The sequence below is a fragment of the Aythya ferina genome, assembly GCF_964211825.1.
Source record: "Aythya ferina genome assembly, chromosome: 6".
Lineage (NCBI taxonomy): Eukaryota > Metazoa > Chordata > Aves > Anseriformes > Anatidae > Aythya > Aythya ferina.
The window spans coordinates 3148934-3174155 of record NC_140303.1 but is presented as its reverse complement, the minus strand read 5'-3'; the positions used below and the strand labels follow the sequence as shown (position 1 = coordinate 3174155).

Genomic DNA, 25222 nt, shown 5'->3' with positions numbered 1-25222 from the left:
GCCTCAGATGGGCTGGCTCGTCCTGACCCATCACATCACCCCCTCCCCAAGACACCTTGGGACATTTAAGCAAGCGATCCCATCCTGCACACCCACCTGGGTCAGGCTGCACAGCTGAGTAAACCCCTCTCAGGGCTGCTGGCAGCTGCCCCAGCCCTCCTGCTAGGTTCTGCTTCCACAAAACACTTCCACCCCATGGTTCAAGCAACTTGCCTTTCCCTGGGCATCTTATGGCTGTGCTTTGAGCAACAGGGACAAAATCACCATAGCGGTGTATTGCGAGTTCCTTGGCTCAGGTGGGAAGGCTGGAGCACCAACAGGATGTTGCAGTGGTTGATACATTCATTTACATGGCCACATGCAGCATATACTGCATTTCACTCCATGCATCTATTTGCAAGACAATATGCTCTACTTATCCACAGAACCTTAACAAACATTGCGTCGGGGGGGGGAAATAAAAAAATAAAAAAATAAAAAAACAATTTGCAGAGGGTGAGTGCCTGTTAATCATAAGCTAAAGGGGAAAGGAAAAATTTTAAGTGAGATATAAAGGGAGGAAGTGACTCAGTGGGTGGGAGGGAGGGGACAAGCGTTCCAGACAGATGGGACATGAATAACTTTTCCATCTCCCCCTCTCTTCTCTCCCAAGTCTTGAAGAAACTGCTGTGTTGAAATAGTCAGTCATTAACTATTTGATGAGGTTTTAAAATCTGAACTGAATTCTCTGGATGTAACCAACTATTATTACAGGGTCTGCATCACAGCAATGCAAGTGTTGGAGCCCTTTGGCAAGCCATAGCGGTGAAAGCAGGACCAAGCATTTGGCAGGAAAAGCCACTAAATGGCGTCAGCTGCTCCGCTCCACTCAGCCCTGGTAATGCTGAAGGTATCAGAGCCATAGCACTGGGAGAGCCTGCAGGCTGCCCACGACCAGCACCAGGCGTCCATCAGTGCTGCCAGAACAGCCAGGCAGCTCAGCCCGTCGTGTGCTCAGCCCACGGAGACACAGGCCCCCAGTGAAGATCACTCAGGAGGAAACGTCTTTTGTCCTCCAAAACCCCTCTCATTCTGACTGTCTTTCTGTGGTCCAGGTCCTGGGGCAGATTCTTCCGCCGAACAGCATCCACCTCTTCAGAGGGCAGGGGCACGGGCAAAAATGCCCTCTGGTGCCAGGGCAAGGGCAGGGGGAGGCCGAGAGCACTCCTCAGTTCCTGCACTGCCAAGCCCACCTTATGCTACAGAAACAGGCTCTGAGAAAACCTGAATGAAGCATTTCCTTTCCTGAATGCCAAAGGCTAATTGACCAGCATGAGACCTGCTGAACTTGGTGGAACCAGGGCAGATATAATCACTCAGGAGAGCCAAAAACCAATTAACTGAATGGCTTCATCTGCTTTGATGTCTGCTTCTTTATTCAAAAGCAAAACTAAGATCAATTTCTTAATATGCTCTGTAATATCTGCTATTCCTTCCCTCTCATTATTATTATTAGCATTGCATCAGTGTTTTGTGCATGTAATGAAAGAGTACAACAAGGGCTGGCGTGGCCTGTCTGGTAGAGATAGTGGGCAAAGTCTCAAGCCAAACAGTGAGCTATATGTATAGGTATATAAAACAGGAAGGCTGGACAAACCCTCCTTAGCACAGACCTGAGAGGATTCTTAATGCAAGGTAAGAGCCCACCCCTGCTGATCACTTTTACCTCTTGCTTGCACAAGGAAAAGACAAAAAAAAAATCCTGCTTTACACTCACCCAGCATGGCTGTGGCAAGGCTTGGCCTGCCCAGCACAACCACAAGGGCCTCCCACAGGCTCCCCCCAGCCCTGAGAGCTCTGATGGTTGCTGCTGGCAGGCAGAGGCCAGTGGGCACCTCAAATCCCATTGAATTGCCCAGCAGTTCCCCAGTGTGTTTTGCTTTTGAAATTGCAGGTTCCTTCTCCCTCTGCAGCTACATCACTAACTGAAACAATGTTCCCTTTGTCAGAAAGACATCAGCACTCTTTGCAGTCTTCTCTCCTACAGCCTAGCAAGAAATAGTACAGCATCGTACAAATCCTTCCCCTCCTCCCAATTCCTCCTTTTCTCCTCCCCTGAAATTAGGGCCACTTGGAGATACTGATCTCACCCGTGAAGATACAAACAGCAGCATCTACATTTTTCAGCATCTCCCACGTATACCATCACGTGTTAACAGACAGCCTTCTGGTGAATGTGCAGGCTTCCCTTTTGGATGCGTGACTCTGTACGGCCCTGAGAAAGATTCCTCCAAAACAGCAGCAGCAAGACCACGTTCATTTCTCTCATTATGCATTTTAGCTGAGAGTGTTTTACCAGACTGCAAAATAAGCAAATCATTGCAGAATAGGTCCTTGAAGAAGAAACTGAGAACTACAAGGACAGGGATGATGCTGGAAGCCTTTTTTTTTAAGGAGCTGTAGATGGGTAATTGTCCAAGACAGACTGGCTTGTTGACTTTCTCACAGCAAAAGGCAGAGGGATGTTTAATTGATTTTAGCCTGTAACTAAACATATACTTCTTTCAATATAATGAACAGCAATGATACAATACTGCTCTCCTAATGTAAATTGATCCATTACAGATGACTGTTTAGATCAATGTGTGATGTCTTCATTGGAAATAAAACTGTTTGCTCAAGATCGCTATAAAGACAATGGGCACTGATAGATGATATTTATATGACAAGGAATGGTGCTTAAAAAGGATATTGCCAAGACCGTGTCCATCAATTATGAAGCCAACATCCACCCAACAGCCATGCACACATTTTTAGAGGCAACATGACAGCAAGAAAGATCCCAATGCCTTTGAGATTAAACACAAAAGGAACTAGAACAGCCAAGGGTCTCTTCAAAGCCAAAGACATGTCTGTAACTGTACACAGTGACAGAAGTCAGCCAAAGAAACAAAAACACCCACTAAAATTTCACATGCCAAATCCCCGTGAGTCTTGCAAGGTTATGAGAGCAGGTACTCCCCAAGTGCTTTTTTTGAGCACTCCCAAGTGGCCCAGGTGCATCAAGGTGGGTAAGGGATGATTAAAGGGACAACATTTAAGGCACGAGGCCTATTTATTGTCCTTCCCTCTGTGGCATGACACTTTGGTGGCAAATGTCCCCAAGCCAGGGCAAAACTGAGGGCTGTGCAGGTTGTCACAGGTGTGCTTATTGCTGCCAGTGCTGTAATCCTGCTCGTTTTCCAGCATGGAAACTGCTGGAAAAGAAACTACTTCCAGCCTCAGACAGAGAGGTGTGAGCAGCCACAGTCCCTGGCCAGGGTAAGCAGCGCCAATGCTCAGGTAGGGCTGAACGATGTCATTTGCCCAGCCACACTATACTACAGATACACACAGCCTGCGTTTTGTCATCTCCGTGCGTTGAGGGAGAAGTTACTCCCACTACCTTCCACATCAGTTGTGATTAACACAATTCCCCTGCTAGTAGATATTATCATGGCCTTTCATTACTTCACTCACACAGGGCATTTTGTTTTCTCCCTCGTGTGCAAAAGAGGTTTTCTAAGAGCCAGAGACAGGCTTGCCTTCCTGCTGGATCCCGTCCCAGCCATTCACTACTGGGGCAGCTGCAAGCACTTCTAGGGATGGGCTCTGCCTTTGAAGCACGCTGCCAGGGCCCATCGGAGCGCTCGGTAGGACAGGGCCAGGGTACGCCATCGCCCTGCCCAGGGGCAGAATAGGGCACCATGACGACCTAAAATGGCCACCAGGGGTGACAAAATGGCCGCCACAGCACCTACCTCCCCCCCCCCAACTCCCGTGGCTCCTCGATGGAGAGTGCAGCAGCAGGGCAGGGTGGCGTGAGGGGCCAAAGGCGCTGCCAAGGCACTGGCTGTGCCTGGACTTGCCTTGGCTGTGAGCGATCCCGACGTGAGTGACAGCTCTGCAGCTGGGTGACTCTCCAGGAGTGCTGGGCGAAGGTGCCAACCGGCTGGGCACAGCCATAGCGCGGCAGGGCTCGCAGGAGTTGCGGCTGCTGTCTATGAATGTGATGGGTGGCCAGAGGTCAGGAGGGGACACTGGGTGTGGAAAAGTAAATGAAAGGACAATGTTGACACAGAACAAATAATGCTAAATAACTTGTGAAAATAGCGCCATTAAGGGAGTGATATTCCGCAACAGCCTTTAAATACAAATAGAGGAGAAAAATAGCCTTTAAATACAAACAGAGGAGACTCCTTCAGCTTGTGAAACTGATGGCTGAAGCCAGTGGCAGAGGACTGTGTTTGCTGGCCCCATTCTACTCCCCTTTACTTGCAAGAGTTCCCTTCGTGTCAGTGAGACCAATCGGCTCCATCTTGTTCTTCCCTGGAGGGGAAGCACATGCTGGACACTTCTGGGCATCCCTGGTGAGAAGTAGCTGAGATGGTGATAAGCATTGCATGTACTTTCACCTCATGGTAAAGAAATCCTAACCCACTCTCATATCTCATTTGGTGAGAATTTGCTACTGAGTGCAACAAATGTTGATTAAAGGTTGGTCACAAAAGTAAAGTTCCTTTCTGAGAACTTTTCATCAGAGTTCTTGACCCCATCATGTTGTCTCTCAGACTTACTGAGATGAAATGCTACACAAATGTAGCATACTTGCAGAGTGAAACTAAGTGAAACTATAACGAACAGTGATAGGTGATGTCTCAGTAGCAGCAAGTAGCCTTTTCATCAAAAGAACCCCCTCCTCCTGTTAAAAGGAATAGAAGGGTGAACTCTGTCATTAGCAGAAGCAGATTTTTCCTTGAAATAGTCACAGCTAGCTTCAGTTGAGCACTAAGGCCTCAAGTCAGAAAAAAAAAAAAAAAAAAACACCCTTCAATACCTGGGACTTTTACACAGAAGATAAAAGCCTAACCAAAAAAAATAAAGACTGGAAGGGAAAGCCAGACAAATTCCCATTAGACTATGGTACAGATTTAGCAGGGAGGAAAACCACCATTCAAACTGACTACTGAGGGCAGCAGTAGATTTTCTAGCTCTTGAGGTCTTCAAATCAAGACCAGACCCCCTACTGAAGAGTAAGTTATGCCACTCCTCTTAGGAGGAAGTAAGTGTAGTGCCTGAGCAACCAACATGGGACAGAGGGGATGTGCTGTGCCTTGCCTTGCGGACAGGGCTGGGGACCAGTACCCAACAGAGGTAAGCTGCTCAGCAGTGGAGCAGCCTTCCACACTCTGGCATAGCAGTGAGTCTTTATCCTTTCCCCACTGCCTTATTTCTTCTGGCTCCAGTGAACCACACCTACTAGTCAAGCAAGTCCAGCATTTGGCCATCAGTAATCACCGTTTTTGGGAGGGGGGGAAGTCAGCACAAATCTGTTTGAACTGCTGCTGTCACTACCTCACCCAGATCATCTTTTTGACTGAGGTAGGGCTGACTCACCCACAGCACACTCTCTGGTTGGCAAGCTCCCTGCTGTCTGCACTGCAGCCAAGGCATGAGCATGCAGGTTTCCTGCTATTGCAGTGAGATGGGGCTTTCACACTTCTGAGCTGTCTGTATATGAGCAAAAAGATGGACATGTGACAGGGGCACCAGAGCCACCCTTTCCAGCCTTCTTTGAACTTGATCAAAGGTTTCAAGGGTGGCCTGCATTTGCTGCTCCCTGTTGGCTTTGTCACATTGCCTGCTCTCCAACTCTCAGGCTGCCAGCATCTCTCCCCTGGATGACTTGGCTTGTGTTATTTTGTGTTAAAACTGGTATGTTTTTTTAATGGCTATAAATAAGTTAAAACTGCATCTTTAATTAATCACTGCATTTCATAGTGTAAGTGGAGTTTTTTTGTAATGACTCGTTTATGATTTTAAGATGCCATTTGCTTACTGTCAAATATATCTAGCTTTTATCCCTGCATGTTTAACAGGTTGGGGATAGAAACAAAATTTCATCAATGGAGGATTCTAATCCGTTTAATCTAGTGCAAATAATTGGTTACTAAGTGGGAAGAGATTGAATAGCTACTTTTATCTAAGCAACAATGAACTTCAGGCAATAGACAGCATGTTCATAATCTTAAAAACATTTTAAACTAATCTTAAAATGTTTATTTTTCACTCACACAGGTTTGAAATTGGAAATACATATGTCCGGATGACTAAAACATGAAAAACAGATAGGAGCAGCAGCATGTAAAGTATAGAGAAGTAGAAGCATTAATAGAAATATTTCTGCTATAGTAGCTATTAAATGATTTTTTTTACGGTTTCGAAGAAGAACCCATATGTTTAAAGGATTTTTCCCCCCAATTAAAATAATATTTAGAGAAAGACACACACACACACAGAGTGCATGAATAAAATTGTCTATCAGCAAAGTGAGAGTTGCTAATCCTTTTGTTTCTTGCCCCACTGGAAAGCAGAAAAGGGCACCTAATCCAACACCATTGACATCTTCACAGTGCCTGCCTGGGGCACGGGCATTTTCAAAGGCTGGTTCATTCTCTCTGCCACCTCCCACACCCACTGAGGCCTGTGGAAACCCACCCTAACCTTCCTGCCTCACACACTGGGACTTTGCCAGCAGTTCAGAACAAAAAGTAGCTCACCAGTGCCAGGCTCCTGGTGTTCTGCAGTATGGACATTAGCTGGTACAAACAGGCCGCATCTCTGGCAAGGAGATGTTTTGTTAAATCTGCCTTTTCCTGCTTAGTAGACCCTTTCAGATGTAGGGAGAACAGCTGTGCATTCCAGCACGCTGCACGTGGCCAAATGCAGTTGTGCACAGCTTCTGAGTGCTGAGCCATTCCCTGAGCAGACAGACATTTGATTTTATTTGGTCTCAAATTTAATTCAAGTGATGAGCAGGTGGCTAGATACCAAAAGATGTGGTTATTAACACCTTCCTCCCCCCATTATTTTTTTCTCAATGGAGCAAATAGATACTTTATATAGGATGTAAATGTGCCTTAAGAAGAACTGCATAGCAACTATAGCAAAATATATAATACTTTTTAAAATTGCTTTACCTCAATTCCTAGACAACTCAACTCTGATGTGCAGTGTATGCTCTGCTAGGATTGAATCCATGCAGTCACCACTTTGTTAGCTTAAGAATTTTGAGCAGTTTTTTCCATTTATCTGTATTCTTCACAAAATCATTTCACACATTTCTCAGATACATCAATCCTTCCGGCATTCCTCTAGACACTCAGTAGGATGCCTTGCTATAAATATAATAAAGCCTTTTATTATGTCCATTAACCATGGACATGTGTGCTCCAAGAGTTTCCTGACACGCAGTCATTTGTGGCTTTTTAATTATAAACAGAAAATTTCTACCAGCAAGAGACAGCAGACTGGAAGTGGATCTTTATGGGTGTTTTTTGAGCGTGTTCTTCAACAGGCTGACAGCACCCACACCCTCTTTGAGATCCCATAGGAGACTCTCTGCGTGTGTATATACATGTACATAAGAATCAAGTAACACGGCTGGTTGACCTTGCGTGATAGGAATTTGTCAACTGTGCTGACCCACATGGGCTCATGGAGGTCTTTCAAATGCCAATAATAGCACTTTTTCCAATATGCAAATGTTTCTTCCCTCCCATTTTGCAGACCTCATTCCTCTTGAACTCAGGAAAAAAAAAAAAAAAAAAGCCCCGTAAATTACTTGACAAATTAAGTCATTTATTGAATGCGTTTTATTTCAACAACCAAAAAATTCTAACAGCCTAACAATGCACATAAGTTAAAAATTAATTATCACTTAGTGATAACAAAGATAAAGTTGATTTACATGGAAAAAAAGAACATTTACAATATGTTAATCCTTATTCACATTGTTGATACCGCAATAAAACACAATTCATTTTTTTTTTATTTCACAAAAAAAAAGGCGGAAAATTGTGCTTTGTTAAGAGGCACTACAAGAAAAGTTTCTTTCTCCAAATAGATATTATATGATGGATATTGAATAAATAGACATATATGCATTGTAATTCGCAAAGTTCTGGCAAGACCACAGGCTAAAATGCCCACAGATTCACTTAGAACCACTGCAAAATTGGCAGTGAAATTTAAAATAAAAAGGCAAGACTCAGCATTGAAAAAATACCTAATAAAATTTTTGGTTGAAGTGTAAAAGATACTAAATGTTGATGCCATCATCAGATGAACAACCTAACAAAGCTTGGCAAAATTCAGTTTCCTTTCAAATGTATGGAGTGATTTCAGCTACAGGATAAGAAGACAGTTTTGAAAGAGTAGCTCTGAGAGAAACATAAAGCAGCAACCATTGAAACGCTGATTAAAGCTGCAGCATACTACAGAAATAAAGGATGAAGACCAAAAGGGGTGTTAAGTAAGCAACCCACCATCATCTTCCAAAGGTGTATGAAATTTATGCAGAGATACTCTTATGTTTCAAACATTAGTTTTGAAAAAAACCCTTAAAAATTCCAGAGGTTACTGAGCAGCTAGAATTAGCTTGTATTGCAATGCCTTCTCCCTGTATATTGTCTGTTCTGAGTAAATATCTACACATAGAGGTTTGTTTTTAATTTTTAACTCCTACCTTTTATACCTTTCAAATATATAAATAGTATTAACAGTTATATTACATTGCCTGGTGTAGTAAACAGAAAATAACTTTCAAAGTGATATTGCATGAGGTCTTTGTCAAGGTTACATGAAAACCCCTGTGAAGGAAAAAAAAATCAACCTAGAAACCTTGTTGGTACAGTTATGATTGCAATTTGAACAGGCATCTGAAATCAATCCAGCTGCAACAGTAGCAAAGGTGAGGTCTCTTCTTAGAAATCCTTGCACAGAAGTGAAAAGTAAATACTACTTGGTGTCTCTGGCGACAAGATGCTTCAAAACAGGTGGAAACTATAGTAGATTGCAGCTTTAGTGCTCACACCATTGAAGAGTCAGTCAGTATTAGTTCTGCTTTATGTAACGTAGTTGCTAGTTATGTAGCTGCAAAACCCTCTGACAAGTGGGTAACTGGTTGTGAAGGGCCTCGTGCCCCCGCAGCAGGGAGGCTGGAAAGCACTCATGCCTCGGGTGCTCTGCGCTGGAGGTGGGCTGCAGCTTGGGAGACCCGTGGCTGAAAACACTTCATTTCACTGGCACAAATGCGCGACACAGAGGAAGCCCAGCTAAAACAGAAACACAGGGGAAGCTGGAGAAGAGGGTGAATGGGAAATCACCAATGCAAACCCTTTATCTCTCAGCAATTTACCTGGACAGGATTGTTGGGATTGTAGTATTCCATGTCCCAATGTAACTTTACACTTGTGTGTGTGTGTTTCACCTTAGTAAAAACAAAAAGCAACGAGAAGGAAGCTTATAAATTTTAAGATCTGAAACAGAGAACAGGTAAATAAAATCCACAGTAAAATGTGGTTCATAGTATGAATTCCATACATCAAATCTCAACACATTATTTTTCTTCTCTTTCTATAAAGACCTCATTAGCGGACAAGTCTTCTATGCACTGAATTACAGTTTTAGTCATTCTTACTCCCATGAAAATTCATCTGTTCACTACAGAAAGGACTGTGGAGAGTGGAACATGCTGTATCCTTTTAAGTGTGCATTTTGTTTAAAGTACTTTAACTTACTAGTTTTCTTTTTAAGGTGCCCTGATTTGTTTTTCCATTTTCTTTCATTTTTCCTCTTTTTTTGGCAGTGTTGATTTACGTCTTTAAATACATACCTCAAAAATTATCCATCAAGTTGCCAGATAGGAAGCCATATAATAATAATAATAAAAAAAATAATCAGGGATAAACATAGAAAATAAATAGAAATTCAAAAATAGTCACCACACCCTGAGAGCAGGCGGCAGTTTATCAAAAAGCCAAAGCAACTCATTGTGAAGTGGTTTTAATACATAAACAAGTCTCATATTTAAAGAACTCATTTCACAGTCTATACTTTCAGGCTGTAAAGTTCCGTCCCATGCAATTTTAATATATATATATTTTATGTAAATATATATATACACACACAAAGTTGTAAATTTTCCTTCATTGATTTCATAGGACTTTTTCTTCCCATTTACTTGCTAGATGTCCCTTTCATAAGTGCAAGATTAATGAAGGCATAATCCTATGTGATTACAATGATTACTTCAGTCACATGTAGGAAGTGTAACACTCAAGTGTCTGTGTCAAGGCGGTCTGATTGGGCAATGCTGAATTCATTCAGTTTGCACATGGATCATGCGCAACAGAAACAAACAAAAAGTAAAAAGAAAAAAATAAATCCTTGGATCAATGTATTGCTTTCTGTTTTCCTATCTCACATTATCTCTGGTCGATGTCCACTGGAGCTGCCTTGTTTTTGTCGGGGTTCTCTTCCTCAGGCTCCACTTTGTACATTTCCTCAGAACCCTCCTCGCTGTCATTCTCCTCCGACTCTGTCAGCAGCTCCTCATCCTTGTACTCTGCCACGTCAACCACTGTTCCCAAATGTTCTTTTAGCTTCCCGTGGTGCTTTACATGGTAACGTTGGTTCTGGAAGAATTTGATGATGGTGTGTTTGGGGAGATCCAGCTGAGCAGACAGGGTATGAATGGCTTCCTGATCAGGGTAGAGACCTACATCGTGGATAAAGCTTTGAAGGATACCTAGAGCTTCCAAGGATATCTTGGTACGGGATCTTGGCTTTTTGGCACAACTGTCCTCAGCGGGTGGAGGAGGAGCCTCTTCTCTAGGTGGGGAATTCTCCTTTGCAGGCTGGGACTGCTGTCTGTGCAGCACCTATAAGATTAAATAGACAAATATTTCATGTACACAGTGACCCCCTTGGTGCTTGAGATACTACATGGGGTCTAACTTGTATTTATGAAGAAAAGTACTAATCATTTCCCACTAGCTTTTTTACCGTTAACACAGCTGTACCAGTAACTACAGGCTGAAAGGAGAAAGCAATATAAAAGACAATGTAGCCAAAAATAGACATACAAAGTAAGTAATAAACACAAAATGTAGGTAATAAAAAAATATATAGCCAAAACCAAAATTAAGTCAAAAGGTGTTGTAATCTCTTTGTCACAACTGGCCAGTTGTCCCATCTCTGACAAGTCATTGTTCCTCTTTGCTCCTCTTCTGCCCTTTCATTGTTTCCTCTTGTCTTTTTAGGCTAGAGACACCATTTCTACAATATGACAAGTACCATACAGACCTAATCAAATGCGAGACTGTGAGGTGCAACTTTATTGTGAATAATGATTTGTCATTAAAAATCCATCACCGCTCTTTTATGGAAAAAATAATAATAATATATATATTAATAGAAGTCCAGAGATTTTATAAGTTTTCCTTCTATCAAGAGTGACATCACAGACAGTTCAGTGTTTGTTGTTGTTGTTGTTTTTAATCAAATCTGGTTTAAATGCACCTCTTGTAAAGATTTCTCTGTTTTACATCAGTATTAATTTCACTAGTTGAAGAGTTCAAATAATTATATCCCTCCACTCTGAGAAAGCCTCTGGGCAAACATTTTCCAGTCTTGTAACAGATTTTCACCAGCAGTATCTCCTTTTCGGAAAGTTTAAAGAAAGCATATGTAGCTCTTAATCTTCCTAACAGCCACTTAAAATGGCTAAGAAAGGGCCTTGTGCAGCCCTTTTTTCAGGAAAACAAAACAAAACAAAACAAAAACACTTGCTCTAAACTGCTAGAAATACAGAGGAACTACATATGCTTTCTTTAAAACCAAATCTATACAAGAGAGATTACCAGCAAAAGTCCCCTACAGGATTGAAGACTCTATTTGCCCAGAGGTTTCATCAGATGCAGGGAAATAATTATTAGAACTCAACACTACAGAGCTAACAAAATCAATATGGATAAATATTTTCTTCCACAAATAAGAGTGAATTCTGGCTCTTCACCCAAAGAAGAAAACGTTTTTGCTGCAAACCATAACATTAAGAAAATCAACCCTACATTAAAGCTCTCTAAAGGGGAGAGAAAAAAAAATAATGGAAATTTTCTGAGACCTAGCACTGAATTTTACACACATACTGAACCCCTAGTAAAATTGTACTCTATCAGAGTTATTCATGCAAGAGGAAGTTCACTGTGGAATACGTGCAAATAAATAAAATGTCTCTGTGCTAAAGAGCCTTTTATTCATTTTCTTCACCAAATGCTGCTGTCATAATACTTTACAATACTAGCAATCTCCACATCACAGTTTTTGAAGAGAATATAAAAGTCCCCAACAGCTGCCCACTGCCTAAGTTTGGCCGCAGAGCCGGACCTGGAGGAGATGCTGCGAAAACAACATGACTCGCAGCCCAGAAGAGGGATTATGTTCCTCCTGCCTGTGCCTTGTGGCAGCAGGAGGCACTTGGCAGGCAAAAAATGTCTCCAGCTGATGCTCAACACCAGCACGAGAGACATGGTGTTTCCATGAACAGCAGGTACAGGCGAGAGCGCACATGTGTGGAGACAACTGCATGTCCTGATGACTGCAGCACAAGCCACTGCTGCAGCCACGGAGCAGTGCTCATCCAAGTGGCAGAACACATCCAAACGAGGAGGCAGCTCCCGGCAGCTACACACAGTCACATAAAAGCAGGTGCTGCCAGCAGTGCCAGGCAGGTCTGAACAACTATGAAGATATGCTGCTGAGCAGAACTGCAGCTGTGTTCCAGTGTCCATGGATTCACGTTCCTCCCAAGCACATAACCACTCCAGGTGTAAAGAAATGGAGCTAAGCAAGCTGCACTGGGGGAGAGGAGAAACTCAAATGGAAATGCCGGGTATTCTGTTTTATGTTTTACTACATCTCATGTAATAAAAGAGCATAATGTTCCAATGAACTGAATAGCTCAGTTGCTCTTTGAGCATTTCTTTTTTGTCCATGGATTGTTTTCAAAGAGAAAGAGTGACGATTTCAACTAGAGGCATTACAGATGAGGGTGAGATCTGTACCAGCATCAGCAGGGAGCATTGAATGCAGCAGAGCTGGGCTCGCTGACACTAGCTGAGGACCCAGCCCCATAAATTTGTACCACAGCTGCTACCTACATTATCTCCAATGTTGTGCCCTCTGGTCCTATCTCCTGACACCATAAGGCCGAGAGCAGCCAAAAAGAAAAGGATTTAACACCGTGAACTGCCAGTGAATTTACAGCCAGTGTCATATGAAAAACCTCATGTAGCATTGCTGATCAGGAGCTGAATTCAAGTAGCAGCTAACACAGATAGAAACACATCCAGAAAGAGTGTGAATTACTCAGTTCATTCTTGTTGGAGTTGAAAGTCATTTTTTTTTCCCTTTTCAGTTGACAAATAGCATGAGAAATGATCCAGCCTGAAAAATGTTACAAGACTTCCAATCAAATATAATGATGAAAAAAAAATCCAAAAATCAGCAGCAGTAAAATGTTTAATTTGAAGGAGATGAAGAGATGCCTACAGCATCTATAAAGCAATCAACCAAAGAGGGCCGAGAGCAGGAGGGAAAGAATAATTTTACTTAACCCTTCCTTCTCTGGAGTGACCTCTCTAGCCTTTTCCAAAGAGAAAAATACATAATGCAGAGGATATCAATGTAAAAAAAAAAAAAATAGAAAAAGAAAAAAAATAGTAAAAGAAAAAAAAGGTGGCTTATTTGCCTTACTGTTTTCTTAAATAACACGGAACTCTGAAGCTACTCTTGCACCACATAAATCTCATGTTTTCACTGACTTCTATGGGCTTGCTCCAGATTTCTAATGGCACTAACAATGGATTTCAATGATAAGACATTATCCATATACACACACACAGATGTATAAACGCACAGACCTTCCTTCAGATTTAGGCTGTGACTAGTTTTGTACTTCTTTTCAATAATATGGGCCATTTAGTACAAAAGTGCATACTTTTCTATGCAAAATAGATCAACGGTTGAGGCACATGATACAATATGAAATCCAAATTACCTTTATGTTAAATAGTTGCTTTCAACCGCATTTGTAAAATGCACTGATTTAGTCAATTTGCTTCTTTCATGTCTGGCTCTGCATGCCACATCCCCATGAAGGAAACTGACCATTTTTGGTGGTTTCAGATTTTCAGATTTTGGGGCCGTTATTACATTCTTAAATCCACAAGTAAAATTTCCACTGACTTCACACACTGTTGTACACACCCTGCCATACACTCTGTATTTTGGGCCAGTGCTGTTCTGGTGCTCTACTGCAAAAAAAAGGAAACCCCGCTGATTCTTTTGTGCTTAGAGTACAGGCTGTAGCACATTTACCAGTGCAGCTAAAGCCTCCCAAATTATGGTCTGAACCTACCACTAAGCACCCTGCATATAGTGGGGCTTCAAAGAGAAGGTACAAAAATGATGGTCAGATGCAGCTTGCCTTTTCCCAAGGACAGCTGGCACTGGGCTCACAAGGGGCACACATAGGCGTAGGCTCCCCCTGTCCCCTTTCCCACTCACCTCTCCCACCTCTGTGCCTTCCCCAAGCCCGGCCCAGGGCTGCCTTCTCCTCATCCCACTCTGCTGCCAAGTTCAGCTCACCCATCTGTTCTGCTCACTGAAAAATCCTTCGTGGGCTCCTGCCATCCCACCTCTGCTTTCTGTCCACCCGTGCCCTTCCCCACTGCTCCCTGGCCACAGGGGGGGCAGCCTCCTGCTCCCCAGCCACCACCATCCGGAGCTGACTTCCCCCGCCCTTCCCTCCCCCCCCCTCCCTCCTCACCATCTCCCCATCTACTTTTGAATCAAATGTGAAGATATAGATTTCCTTCCATGCCCACAGGACTTATTTTTTCCATCCCTTCCAGAGATTTCATTTTTAAACTCTACAGGCATCACTGCGTTCTCAGCGTTTCAGAACAGAGCGGGTATGAAAGATGTTGCTATATGAAGTTTCATTCAGGTAGATTTTAACCTCATAGACAAACTCATTTTTTCAAACAAATTAACCAGCCCTGGCAGAAAACTTGCAAGAAAACTAATATGATGGAAGTTGACTTTAAAAGATAAAATGACTGGTCTTAAATCACACTGTACTGAAATATGATTTGAAGGCCACAATGAAAACCAGCTGGAAGCCATGTGTAAAATATAATAGTACATGCCTACAGGGAAGGAAGTGAGATATTGAATGATTAAGTTTAGGAGAGTATATAATGTAGTGTATCATTATGGCAGTGATCAGGATTACTTGTAATAAGCTAAGGGTTTGTGGTCTTTCTAGAATCCAAAGCCAAGTATTATTGGGGGGAAGGGATCACCGCACTGCTTCGCATGTATCCACTCCCCATGTCTGCAAGAGAAACCTGACTTCAGCAGCCTGAGACAGCCATGTTCTGCAGAAAAGAGGTGAGTGAACCCAAACTGAACAAATACCACGTCATCGAAGTCTCTTTTCTGCACTGTATTTAATTCTGGCTGGATTCACTATCCCACTGGTGTTCACTTACATCTTCACCCACTTTCTAGCTCAACCCAGACGTGAACAAGGTGAAACACTAAAGGGGGCCAAGCAGGATGCTGGAGCAGGGCACACACACGCCCTCATGCACCCTCAGCCAGCAAGGCACCAGCTAATGACACTCACTCCATGAAATGCCACGTTTTGTTGCCTGTGCAGCCGTTGCAGCAGATTAGAAACAGGAACTGCATTTCTACATGGTAACCCCAAATTCTTTTGTTTCGTGCTGTGTTTCTCTTGTTCCTTTTGCAGACAGGATTAGCCATGTGAGCTCCTTTCCAACAGGTTTTGCTGAGATGATGAGGTGTCCCTTAGTATTAAAAACATCAAAAATGTAAAATTCTTGGAAGATGAGATTGTGCTTTAGCAACAGACACTGCGCTTCAGGCTACCTTTTCATCTTCCCTCCACATGTACATCACTCTCACAGCCAACCATGACACTGTTACATCACACCAAAAGACTTTCATGCCAAAGAGAGTACAGTTTTAGCAAGCTTAAGGAGCCCGAAATAAGGGCCAGAAAGAATGCCCACACTGCAAAACATGGGTTCAGTACATCTTTTTGGTACATCTAGCACCAGCCACCCTCTACATCCCTTACAAGCATACACAACTAGTCAGCAGGATTTGCCACCAATTGGACTCAGTGCAAAAACGGCTTCACTACGTATTTGGCCGTGCAAGCAAGCCCTTTGGAAAAGCTCCTTCCCAATGACTTGCTAAAGTCAAAGAGAGTGTAGGGGACAAGCCAAAACAAGGTGTCCAGCTACACTTTGCTGAGACCTGCAGATGGAATTTGCAACACTTTACCTTTGCAAGCCGAGAGCTCCAAGGCAGCTCTGTGAGTGCCTGGCTATCATGCTAAGAGTTTACTTAAGAGACAACCTCCATCACCTTTCAAAGAAACCTTATACTAGAAGGATGTACTGTCTGTCCCTCATAGCAGATTTTACAGAAATAATCTGTGGGAGATTATCTATTCAAACAAACAACCTTACACCCGTTACCCCCAGTCTTTGGCAGCTTATCTTCCTATACGAAAATGTGCAAGAACAGAACAGAACAAACTGCTGCAATAAACAAGGTTACACCCTGACAGCCTCCCAGGCCAGGGGTCACTCTGGCAAGAGCATTAATTAGATACAATCACTGTGCCAAGACACTTTAGAGGTTTACTAGGAATGTCTGTACAAGAAACTGTAGCAGAAGTTACAACTTGCACCTGTGTTCATTTCTTTCCTTTAAAAAATGTGGTTGTTAGACTACTTTTTTTTTTTTTTCCTTGCAAAAATATATTAATTTAGGTAAACGTTGCAACACTAGTCTGAGCCCCAAATGAAGTATTTTCGTTGGGCTCGTTCTCACAGTGGTGATTTCACACCTTGACATCATAAAGCTGTGTTAAAGACTGTGGTTTAGTTTCCTTGCTTTTCTTGGATTATACAGTATCCTAAGGTCAAAACTCAGGAAAATCCAAAACTGTTATTAAAAAAGAAAAAGTATCTATGAAGTGATGACAAATTGCAGACTACAGGTGTTAGATTACATTTTGACTTCAGGCAGGTTTAATATACTTTAGTTTCCTTTTACAATTGCCCGTAGCAGGTACTGTTATCAGTAAGGGATTTAAAAATATATATATGGTACTCAATAAAAGAAGACCGTGTCAAAAGAAATCAATATGAGCGTGCAAAATGGTAGGAAGTCTGACATGGATAAATATGTTCCCTTTCATCTAACTTCAGTCCGAGCTTCTTTTAATTTTGTAACTCAAATACTAACAGCACATCCTGTGCATTTTCCAATGCAGTTTAGTAATTGCTTCACAAGGGTAAACACCATTATTACAGATAATTATAATACATGCTTGTGATATGATGTGTCCCATCTCATGCAAGCCAGACCAAATCTTTACGAGCTGTTGGCTAGAACAGCTTGTAACCCAGGTGCCCTGGGTCCTATTTAGCTGTAGAAACAAAGCATTCACACAGTAATTAAAAAAAAATATCCCTGAATATTCAGGTCTTTCCTGTCACTGTTCATCTGCTACTGACCACCACCGGAGTCAGAATATTGGATCAGACAAACCCTATGTCCTAAATCTCCCAGCTCTGAGGTACAATTCTTTCTCTGAGACACGCAAAAAGGGGAATAAGGAGGAAATCTGAAGAAAGAAATGAGTGCCACAGGGAATTCAAACTCAAAGGCAAGTTTGTTTTCCAGACTGGAATGTGAGCTGGTTGAAGCGATTCATTTCAACATCTTTGGAGCACACTCTCCACATGCTTCTCTTTGCTTTACGGCGGTCGTGTTGCTTAAGGGCAGGAAGTACAGTGATCTGAAAACATGGCAAGCACTGAACAAATACCCTGTCTCTGAAATAGTGCAATCCTGCAATTCTCCTCCGGGATCAAACTATAAAAAATGGTCAAAAAGAGTCAAAAGAGATAACAAAGAAATGAAAATTTGAAAAAATAGCTAAACTTTCAGTTGTGCATTGCATTTGCCACCACACAAAAATGACAGCATAAGCATTTGCACAATGCAATTAATCTTGACTTACAGGCAGGAGGGAAGGTGTCTGCTCCCTGCACCCCCCCCCCCCCCACACACACACACACTGCTCCCTTTAATGCTACCAGGAGCTTAGCATGCATCAAAGAGCAAATACACCACAAAACATTTTTAAGAGCTATCATCACTGGAGATAAAACATAAATTACAGCCTGATTACAATGCGCTGCTAAGAGGCTGAATGTGCAGCATAGCTCACAGTGATGACCAGATAACTTTTGGACAGGTCTTAAGGTTACTGTAAAACATCTGTGCGTAGGAATCTGTTCTCATCTTTGCTTTTCTTTCCCGGAGCTGTGGAGCTGCTGTCTGCACAGTTGTTTGAAGAATGTTTACAAATCAGCTTGACAAAGAGAAAAAAAAATTCTGCCATCACTTGACCGCAATCATGATCTTATTCTTCAGTAATGCGTGGTTTATTTCCCTTTCCTGATCTCTGCTAATAGACAGCACGTGCCTACACAATAGCCACTATTTTGTCTGTATAATGTTAAAAAAATAAATCACAAAACTCTGACAATGCAGAGCAATGTCCCGGTGTTTCCTAGGGTAACTGTTCTCTCTCGAACGCTAACACAACTCTTCCCACAAAAACACAGGCACAACTTTAATTGCTGTGCAAGTGCCTGAGAACTGGCTGATTTTATGGGCTAGCATAAATGAGCTCATGCTGATGAACGTTAGTGGATTAGCTCTGCATTTCCCATCTTTGGCTGGTTTAAGCCAGATTCTTAGCTTTACTGCATAGTAACTGTGCAGTAGTGAATATCCATCCCTTTCTCAAGTATCTAGCTGCAGCCCGGAAGTGTTGTAAACAAATACTATTTAGCCCACAGGTGGAGCCAGCACATACCTACTGTATAAATACGCAACCGGAACGGCTTCAGTCCGGCTTCTGCTGGCACAAGCCAGGGTGCTGGTGACAGAGAGGCCAATGTGTCCAGGAAGCATTGCACAACGCCTCTGCAGACTCTCTCCTGAAGGCATCAGTGATGGATGGCTCCATTGTCTGGGAATGGGGCATGGCCAGCACAGCTGGCACAGGGGCTGGCTTGCTGCATCCCCCAGCAGGCAGGCAGGACTCTGCCGGCCTTAAATAAGCCAGCAGAACTTCTCTTGCAGTAGCAAGGCCTCATCACCCCACAAGAGAAAATGCAACAGCCCCATAAAGGTTTGCAATGCTCTTCTACATGGTAACCCTAACTGGTGTCCCACCCAAGAGGGACTTTGAACGCAAGTGTATGTGCACTGAGGGCCCCAGACCCTTCCAGCTAACACTTACCTTCTTCAGAACACAACTGCGAGCTTTGTGGGCCTCTGACTTGGCACTTCCCTCCCTGCTTTCTCTTGCAGCCCAAGCAAGGCTCACTGGGGTGCTACTGCATGCAGAGCCCAGCTTGGTAGCCTCCAAATGGAGCCTAAGCTTGGTGCAGCAGAAGGGAGGGTCTGCCAAAAATTTCAGATTGATCTTGAATTTCCCTGTCCCAACCCTGCTAATCCTAATGAGGAGCTGGCACAATGCCACAGGAACTAAGGAAGTAACAAAAGGCTTTTTGGTTTGCTTTACTTCAGACAAAATACTTCTGGTATCCTCTGCATTTTCTTTTTTAATTAACACTACACATGTTCTCCTTTTCATCTGAAAAATCAGAGGAGCATTTGCAGGTAGTCTGAACGAGATCTTCTCTAAGAAGTCCCAATTTACAGCAATCCTTAGGGTCAATCTCTAAACCCCTAACTGTGGTGGCATGAATGGCGCCACTATAATCATGCTGTTTCCAGTTACTCAGATCGGGAGTAGGCACTGAATTATTTCAGGAAGGATATGTTTGGATTAGACACTGGATTCTGGAGGGACAGTTAATTATTTGTCCCATCAAACTGTTTTAGGTCCTCACAGATGGCTATTTGGGGTTCCAGGAATACCCAACTGTACTGTTAATTTTTACAATGGGGGCAGTTACAAGTCAGGAGAACCTGACTGTTATGGTTAGTGAAAATAATAGATTTGTGCTGATAAAACACTACTCAGCATGTTTTTTGCTTTCTAGACTTAACCACCAATGTACTTAATAACAGGACTTGAGCAAACTATACTGTGTGAATCAAACACATAAAAGTCTAAATATTCCTTTTTTTAGAAAGTAAGTCTTAAAAAGTGCATTATAATCAACTACCATGGTAAAAGGCAAAATACCCAGCATTACCACACATGCAACGGGCGTAATGTGCTTTATTATACCCTTAGCTTGAAACTGGGTAAATAAAAATCAAATGACCAAAGTACACTCTGCCCCGTAGATTAGGGCACTGAGGACAGGAGGCCTTGGAGAATTAGATCTGAAATTCTTTGTCTTCCTGATAACACTCTGCTAAAGGTGGGTATGTCTAGGAGAGTGAGGAAGCTGTGCTGGCATAACTGCTTCTGACAGCTCGCTACTCTGACCTGTGCCGATATTTTGCGGGTTATGGATGCTGGAAGAAAAAGGTTTTATGGAAAGTCTTCTACCAGCAGCACCTGCAGTTTATCTTCACAGTACTAGAAAATATATGCAGTTGGAAAATAAAAGGTACTTGTTCATTTTTAACAAAATAGTTTACTATATAGCCAGCAAGGTTGTAATAGGACAAAACAGAAAAACACATTGTGTTGTAGCCATCTCTGGCCATTGCCTGCTGGGGAGAGCTCTGCTGACAGCCCAGCCCTTGCTTGGCTACACACACCTAATTGTGGCAGAAAGATCAAACTTAACACAAGCCTGCATCTTGTATAGGTCTGTGTGTAAGGAGCCCCAGCCTTTTGCTAGAAATGCAAAACGCCATTCTTCTCTTCATTAAGATTAGAATTATGTAGTATTTTTCAGTCAAAAATCTTTGTTTCAAACGTTTTGACTGAGTGACATCAAAGTATTGCTTAAATAAAGTCTACTTTTCTGAGACATTTGCCTGGGGAAGGGGGAAATATTCTGACAAAGTTCAAGCAGTCATTTCGGCATTTTTCATGAAAGAGCAAAATCTGGCAGCTTTTATTCAGAGTAACTTTTGCCCTTCAAATTCTTCCTTTCTATTTTCCTTTAAAGTGTTATGTTGCTCTAAACTGCTACAAACCTTTTTTTTTTTTTTTTTTTTTTTTTTTTTCCCTCTTCCTTCCTATTTTAAAATTTTAAAAGCACCAACATATTTTTTTCTTTCAATATTTCAAAAATGTCAGCAACCTCTTAAACTTAGCTCAAGCACTTACGTAGTTCTGGGCTGTACCACCCGAGTAACAGAGGCTCACAGCCATCTTCCTACCTATGAACTTTGCGGTCACAATTACAAAGGGCAGTACTGATGGGAAGGAATGGAATGTAACACAGTTTATAAAGGGAACTGGATGTGAATCTTTCATATCTCAAAATCCAATACAGCTTACAGTTTTTATTGCATGTGGGAGTAATTTCATCTATGGAATTAGCAGCTTGGTCAGTAAGTCTGATAAAAGCCTTAAAGTACCTTTGAATATACTCTGGCTGGAGTCTTCTCAGCACAAAGAGTGCATGTTACAGCTGATGGCCAAAGGAACACACATTTATGTGGGAACTCATCCTTATTTTTTGTCCATCTCACCATATTTTGTTCCATTCTCTCCAGAAGGAACGGATCAAAGCCTTTCTCATCATTCAAACACCCCAGGAAAAGGTGTCAGCAAGACTATTTCCCCTCACTTTTCCGACACTCTTGAATCCAAGAAATTTACAGTCTACCTCAGTCTGGGAACCAGACTGGACTCAAATGAATCCCAAATAGAGCAATATGGCATTCTGAAGCCTGATCTCATCTAAACCAGGGGATAACAGCAGTAATATTACTCCAAGTCAGCAATGCTTCCCCAGTGCTAATCAGACCATTAAAAGCCATAAGCAGTTTGTTCTGTGCCGATGGACAAAGATAACCACAGAAATGAATGAAACCCAGGGCAAAATTAGAGATTAAAAGTAATAATACTCCTTTCAGCAAACCACAGTCTGAATGCATGATAAGTGGCTAAAAGACAAAATCACTGGAAGATCTAGAGACAATAAAAAAGTCTCCTGACTGAATGAAATGTAAATTAAACCAGGTCTGGTAAAAAAGCATTTCCTTCATGGGGCTGTACTTGCTGCCACTGGCAAACCCAAACCCCTCTGCTGCCAACAAGGGCTGCTGCAGTTGACCCTCCCTCATCTCACTTCAGGAAAACACACACACTTGAAGTCAACAGTTGGAGGGAAATGAAGAAAAACCCAAACACAGCATACTTGCTAGGAAAGATTATCATGTAGGCTCTCTCCCCAAATAAGCAGATGGTTTCCAGCTAGCCAGGGTCAGGGACTGCCCATGAAGTTTCCTGCCTGCTTGCCTTTGTAGCTTATCTAGATCTCATCAAGATATGTAGTCCGAAAAAATAAGAATGGCTAAGTGCAGAAATTAGGGTAACCAACTACAAATGAGCCTTGTTTTGCACTTGCACGGAGAACCTGGGGAATGTGAGCCCATGGCTCACCTGCAGTGGCGCCAGCCCTCTCCTGGGGCTGTGGCACAGCTCACCTGCACAGGTCAGGTCAGGTCTCCTAACACCGCCGTGCACACCCAGCCACCAAGCTGTGCCGAGCTCTACCCAAAACACTGGGAAACAGCTCAGCTGCTTTGAAAATGCCTCTGCCATCAGTTTACCAACCTCCCTGCCTTAACTGTTGTGTTCGTGTCTGCTGGCAGTCCAGCTCCATGCTGGGTACAGCCAGGGCTGAGAGGGCAGCCAACCTGGCTCCACTGGCCGCAGCCCCAGGCCGTGGGGTGCCACCTGCGTGCCACCAGCCTCACTGGGCAGCAGGGAGCTCCTACCAGAGCCTGGCATGGCCCCTGCACACTCCTGTGGGGATGTGGTGTGCCAGGCACTGGGACTGCGACGGCCCTGGCACCACTCCTGCCTCCCACCATGCTCTCAGCCCTCAGAGGGGTTGCACACATGCAACGTGCAGCCACGTGTACTGTGCAGCCCCACGCAGACGCTGGCTCTTGCGATGCCGTGCATGGGAGCAAAGCAAAACTCCAACCAGGAACGTATGTATAAGCTACCATATGGAAAGGGCATTCTCAAATTAAACCCTGAAAACCAGATGAGATCTGAGCAAAGGACAGTTTCACTTAAAGGAAATCTCTGAGGTCAACCAGCAATTAACTGAAAGGTTCTGATTGAATACACTATTGACTGCTCTCACATCAGACAGCTTCCTGTTTATTATACCTTATGGGCTGTCTAGGTGCCAAGACATTAAACTGTCAATAATCTATTAATACTAAACAGCTCCTCCTTCCTTACTCCTCCATGCACATACTCTTAGGTTACAAAAGTGCACAAAAAAAAAAAAAAAGATGCAAATTTTTGAAGTGAGATGGGAATGAGGCTTTTTAGGATATTTCTTTGCTTGGTTCCAGCTTCAATGTACAGCAACGTTCATAAACAATATAACGTGCAGCCTATAGCTACATGGAAAAAATTGTGTTAAAAAAGATCAGACATGATTGAGACCATATACTGAAATCTGGCTTTCTTTTCCAAGCCATCTTTAAACAGTCTAAGTTAAATTTAATTAACAATTTACAACAAGGAGAGAGAAGTTATTTGAAGAGAGGCCTACAGGTCCTTAACATTCAGTGTCTGGGAAACAGTTGTATATAAAGAAAAAAAAAAAGTTTTAATGAATTTAATAGAGAAAAGCACTTTAATTAAATGCTGTCAAAGAGGATTGTATTAATGACTGCACACAAAGGAATTTAAAGCAAGCCAAGTATATTTAGCAAATAGGAAGTAGGCTTTCAGAGGCTGCAACTATTTATGTTTCTGCCATTGCAATGCATCTAGATCACATTGCCAATTGAAAGCAGTTATGCTATTAGATATGATTTTATTTATTATGGATTATTAAAATTTCAAACACTGCAGGGAATACATTTATCTCACTCCTATAATGAAATAACAAAGATATTTCCTGCTTGTTGAGTACAAGAAAAAAATAGACGAGGAAATAAATAATAAATAATAATAATAACTTAGCACTTAACTAGTGAAGTGTTGTCCAGACAGATCTTTTTATGAGGCCTGTTGAGTCCTGGAATTTTAGTGTGTCTCTTTCTTTCTGCTACAACTGGATGGATTTGCAGTTGCCACCACAATCCTTCTCAGCACAGCACAGAATAGGAGTGAGCTATTCCTCCTCGCAGGCACAAACCTATTGTATCCAGTGGTAGTATACTTCTGCAATCTCTTGCATGTTTCAAGTCTAAAAATTACTAAAACCCCAAAAAGTAAAAAGAAAACTGGGTTGCCAAGCTTTTTGCAAGCAAGATTGAGGAGACCGGGGTTTTCCAAACCTAACCAAGAGATTTAGCCACATCATTCTGCTAAAAACCTGTACAAACTATAAATCTGCATTAAGCTTTTTTTGCAGAATGTGCTTTCTTTCCTCAATACCCATGTGATGGGATTTGTCCTCTTTGTCCATGTGCCTTGGATCATATGGGCATGGTCTAATTAAAGAATAACCCAAACCATAAATTTGAGAAAAAGCAACCAGGAATTTCAAGGATGTCAACATTATTTTGCTCCATGACAGTACAAATAGCATAAAACTAAAATTGGTCCGAACTGGAAACCGAGGAATGTTTTTTGACATGAAGTTAATGAGATGGCTGGGTCTATACTAGCCAGGGTAAGTTCTGTGATTTACCACATCCTTTTTGCCATATGTACTGATAGGAGATTTATGAATTTACATGTTTCAAACTTCCGAATGCTCCATGAGAGGCACCATATATGTGTTTGTACTCACTGGTTTCTGGACACCGAGACCTTTTGAAATTAGGTACTGCAATTTGAGTTGGTCCTAAATTACTGGCCAGTGGCTTTAAAATGTATTTATTTGTATTTAAGCACACATTTTTTTATGTTCTAATTCAAAACATGAAGAAGTGAGCAGAACTGGAGAAAAAGACGCTGGAAAGGAGGCATAAGGGGACACCTACTTCCTTTCATGTGAGTAGCATCATAAATAGAGAAATTAAATTTTCTAAATACATTATCTGATTTTTGTTTAAGACTTTTATTAAAGTCATGTGTGATGTGTGTTCAGAATGTAGCCTTTGTTGTTCCACAGCTAGGGATCTTGCAAACAGCTTCGCTTTGTCTGTGCCAAGA

The 25222-nt window shown here is 42.4% G+C and overlaps 1 protein-coding gene across 2 annotated transcripts in view; it reads right to left on the bottom strand.

The window, feature by feature from the left end:
- Positions 1 to 7638: 7638 nt before the first annotated feature.
- SATB2 (SATB homeobox 2) overlaps positions 7639 to 25222 on the bottom strand; it is a 136442-nt gene continuing 118858 nt past the window's right edge. For both annotated transcript variants that reach the window (XM_084523961.1, XM_084523960.1), the window contains exon 11: positions 7639 to 10742. In XM_084523961.1, coding sequence (XP_084380087.1) covers positions 10287 to 10742 — 456 coding nt within the window. In that variant the 3' untranslated portion in view covers positions 7639 to 10286. The remainder of the gene's footprint in view (positions 10743 to 25222) is intronic.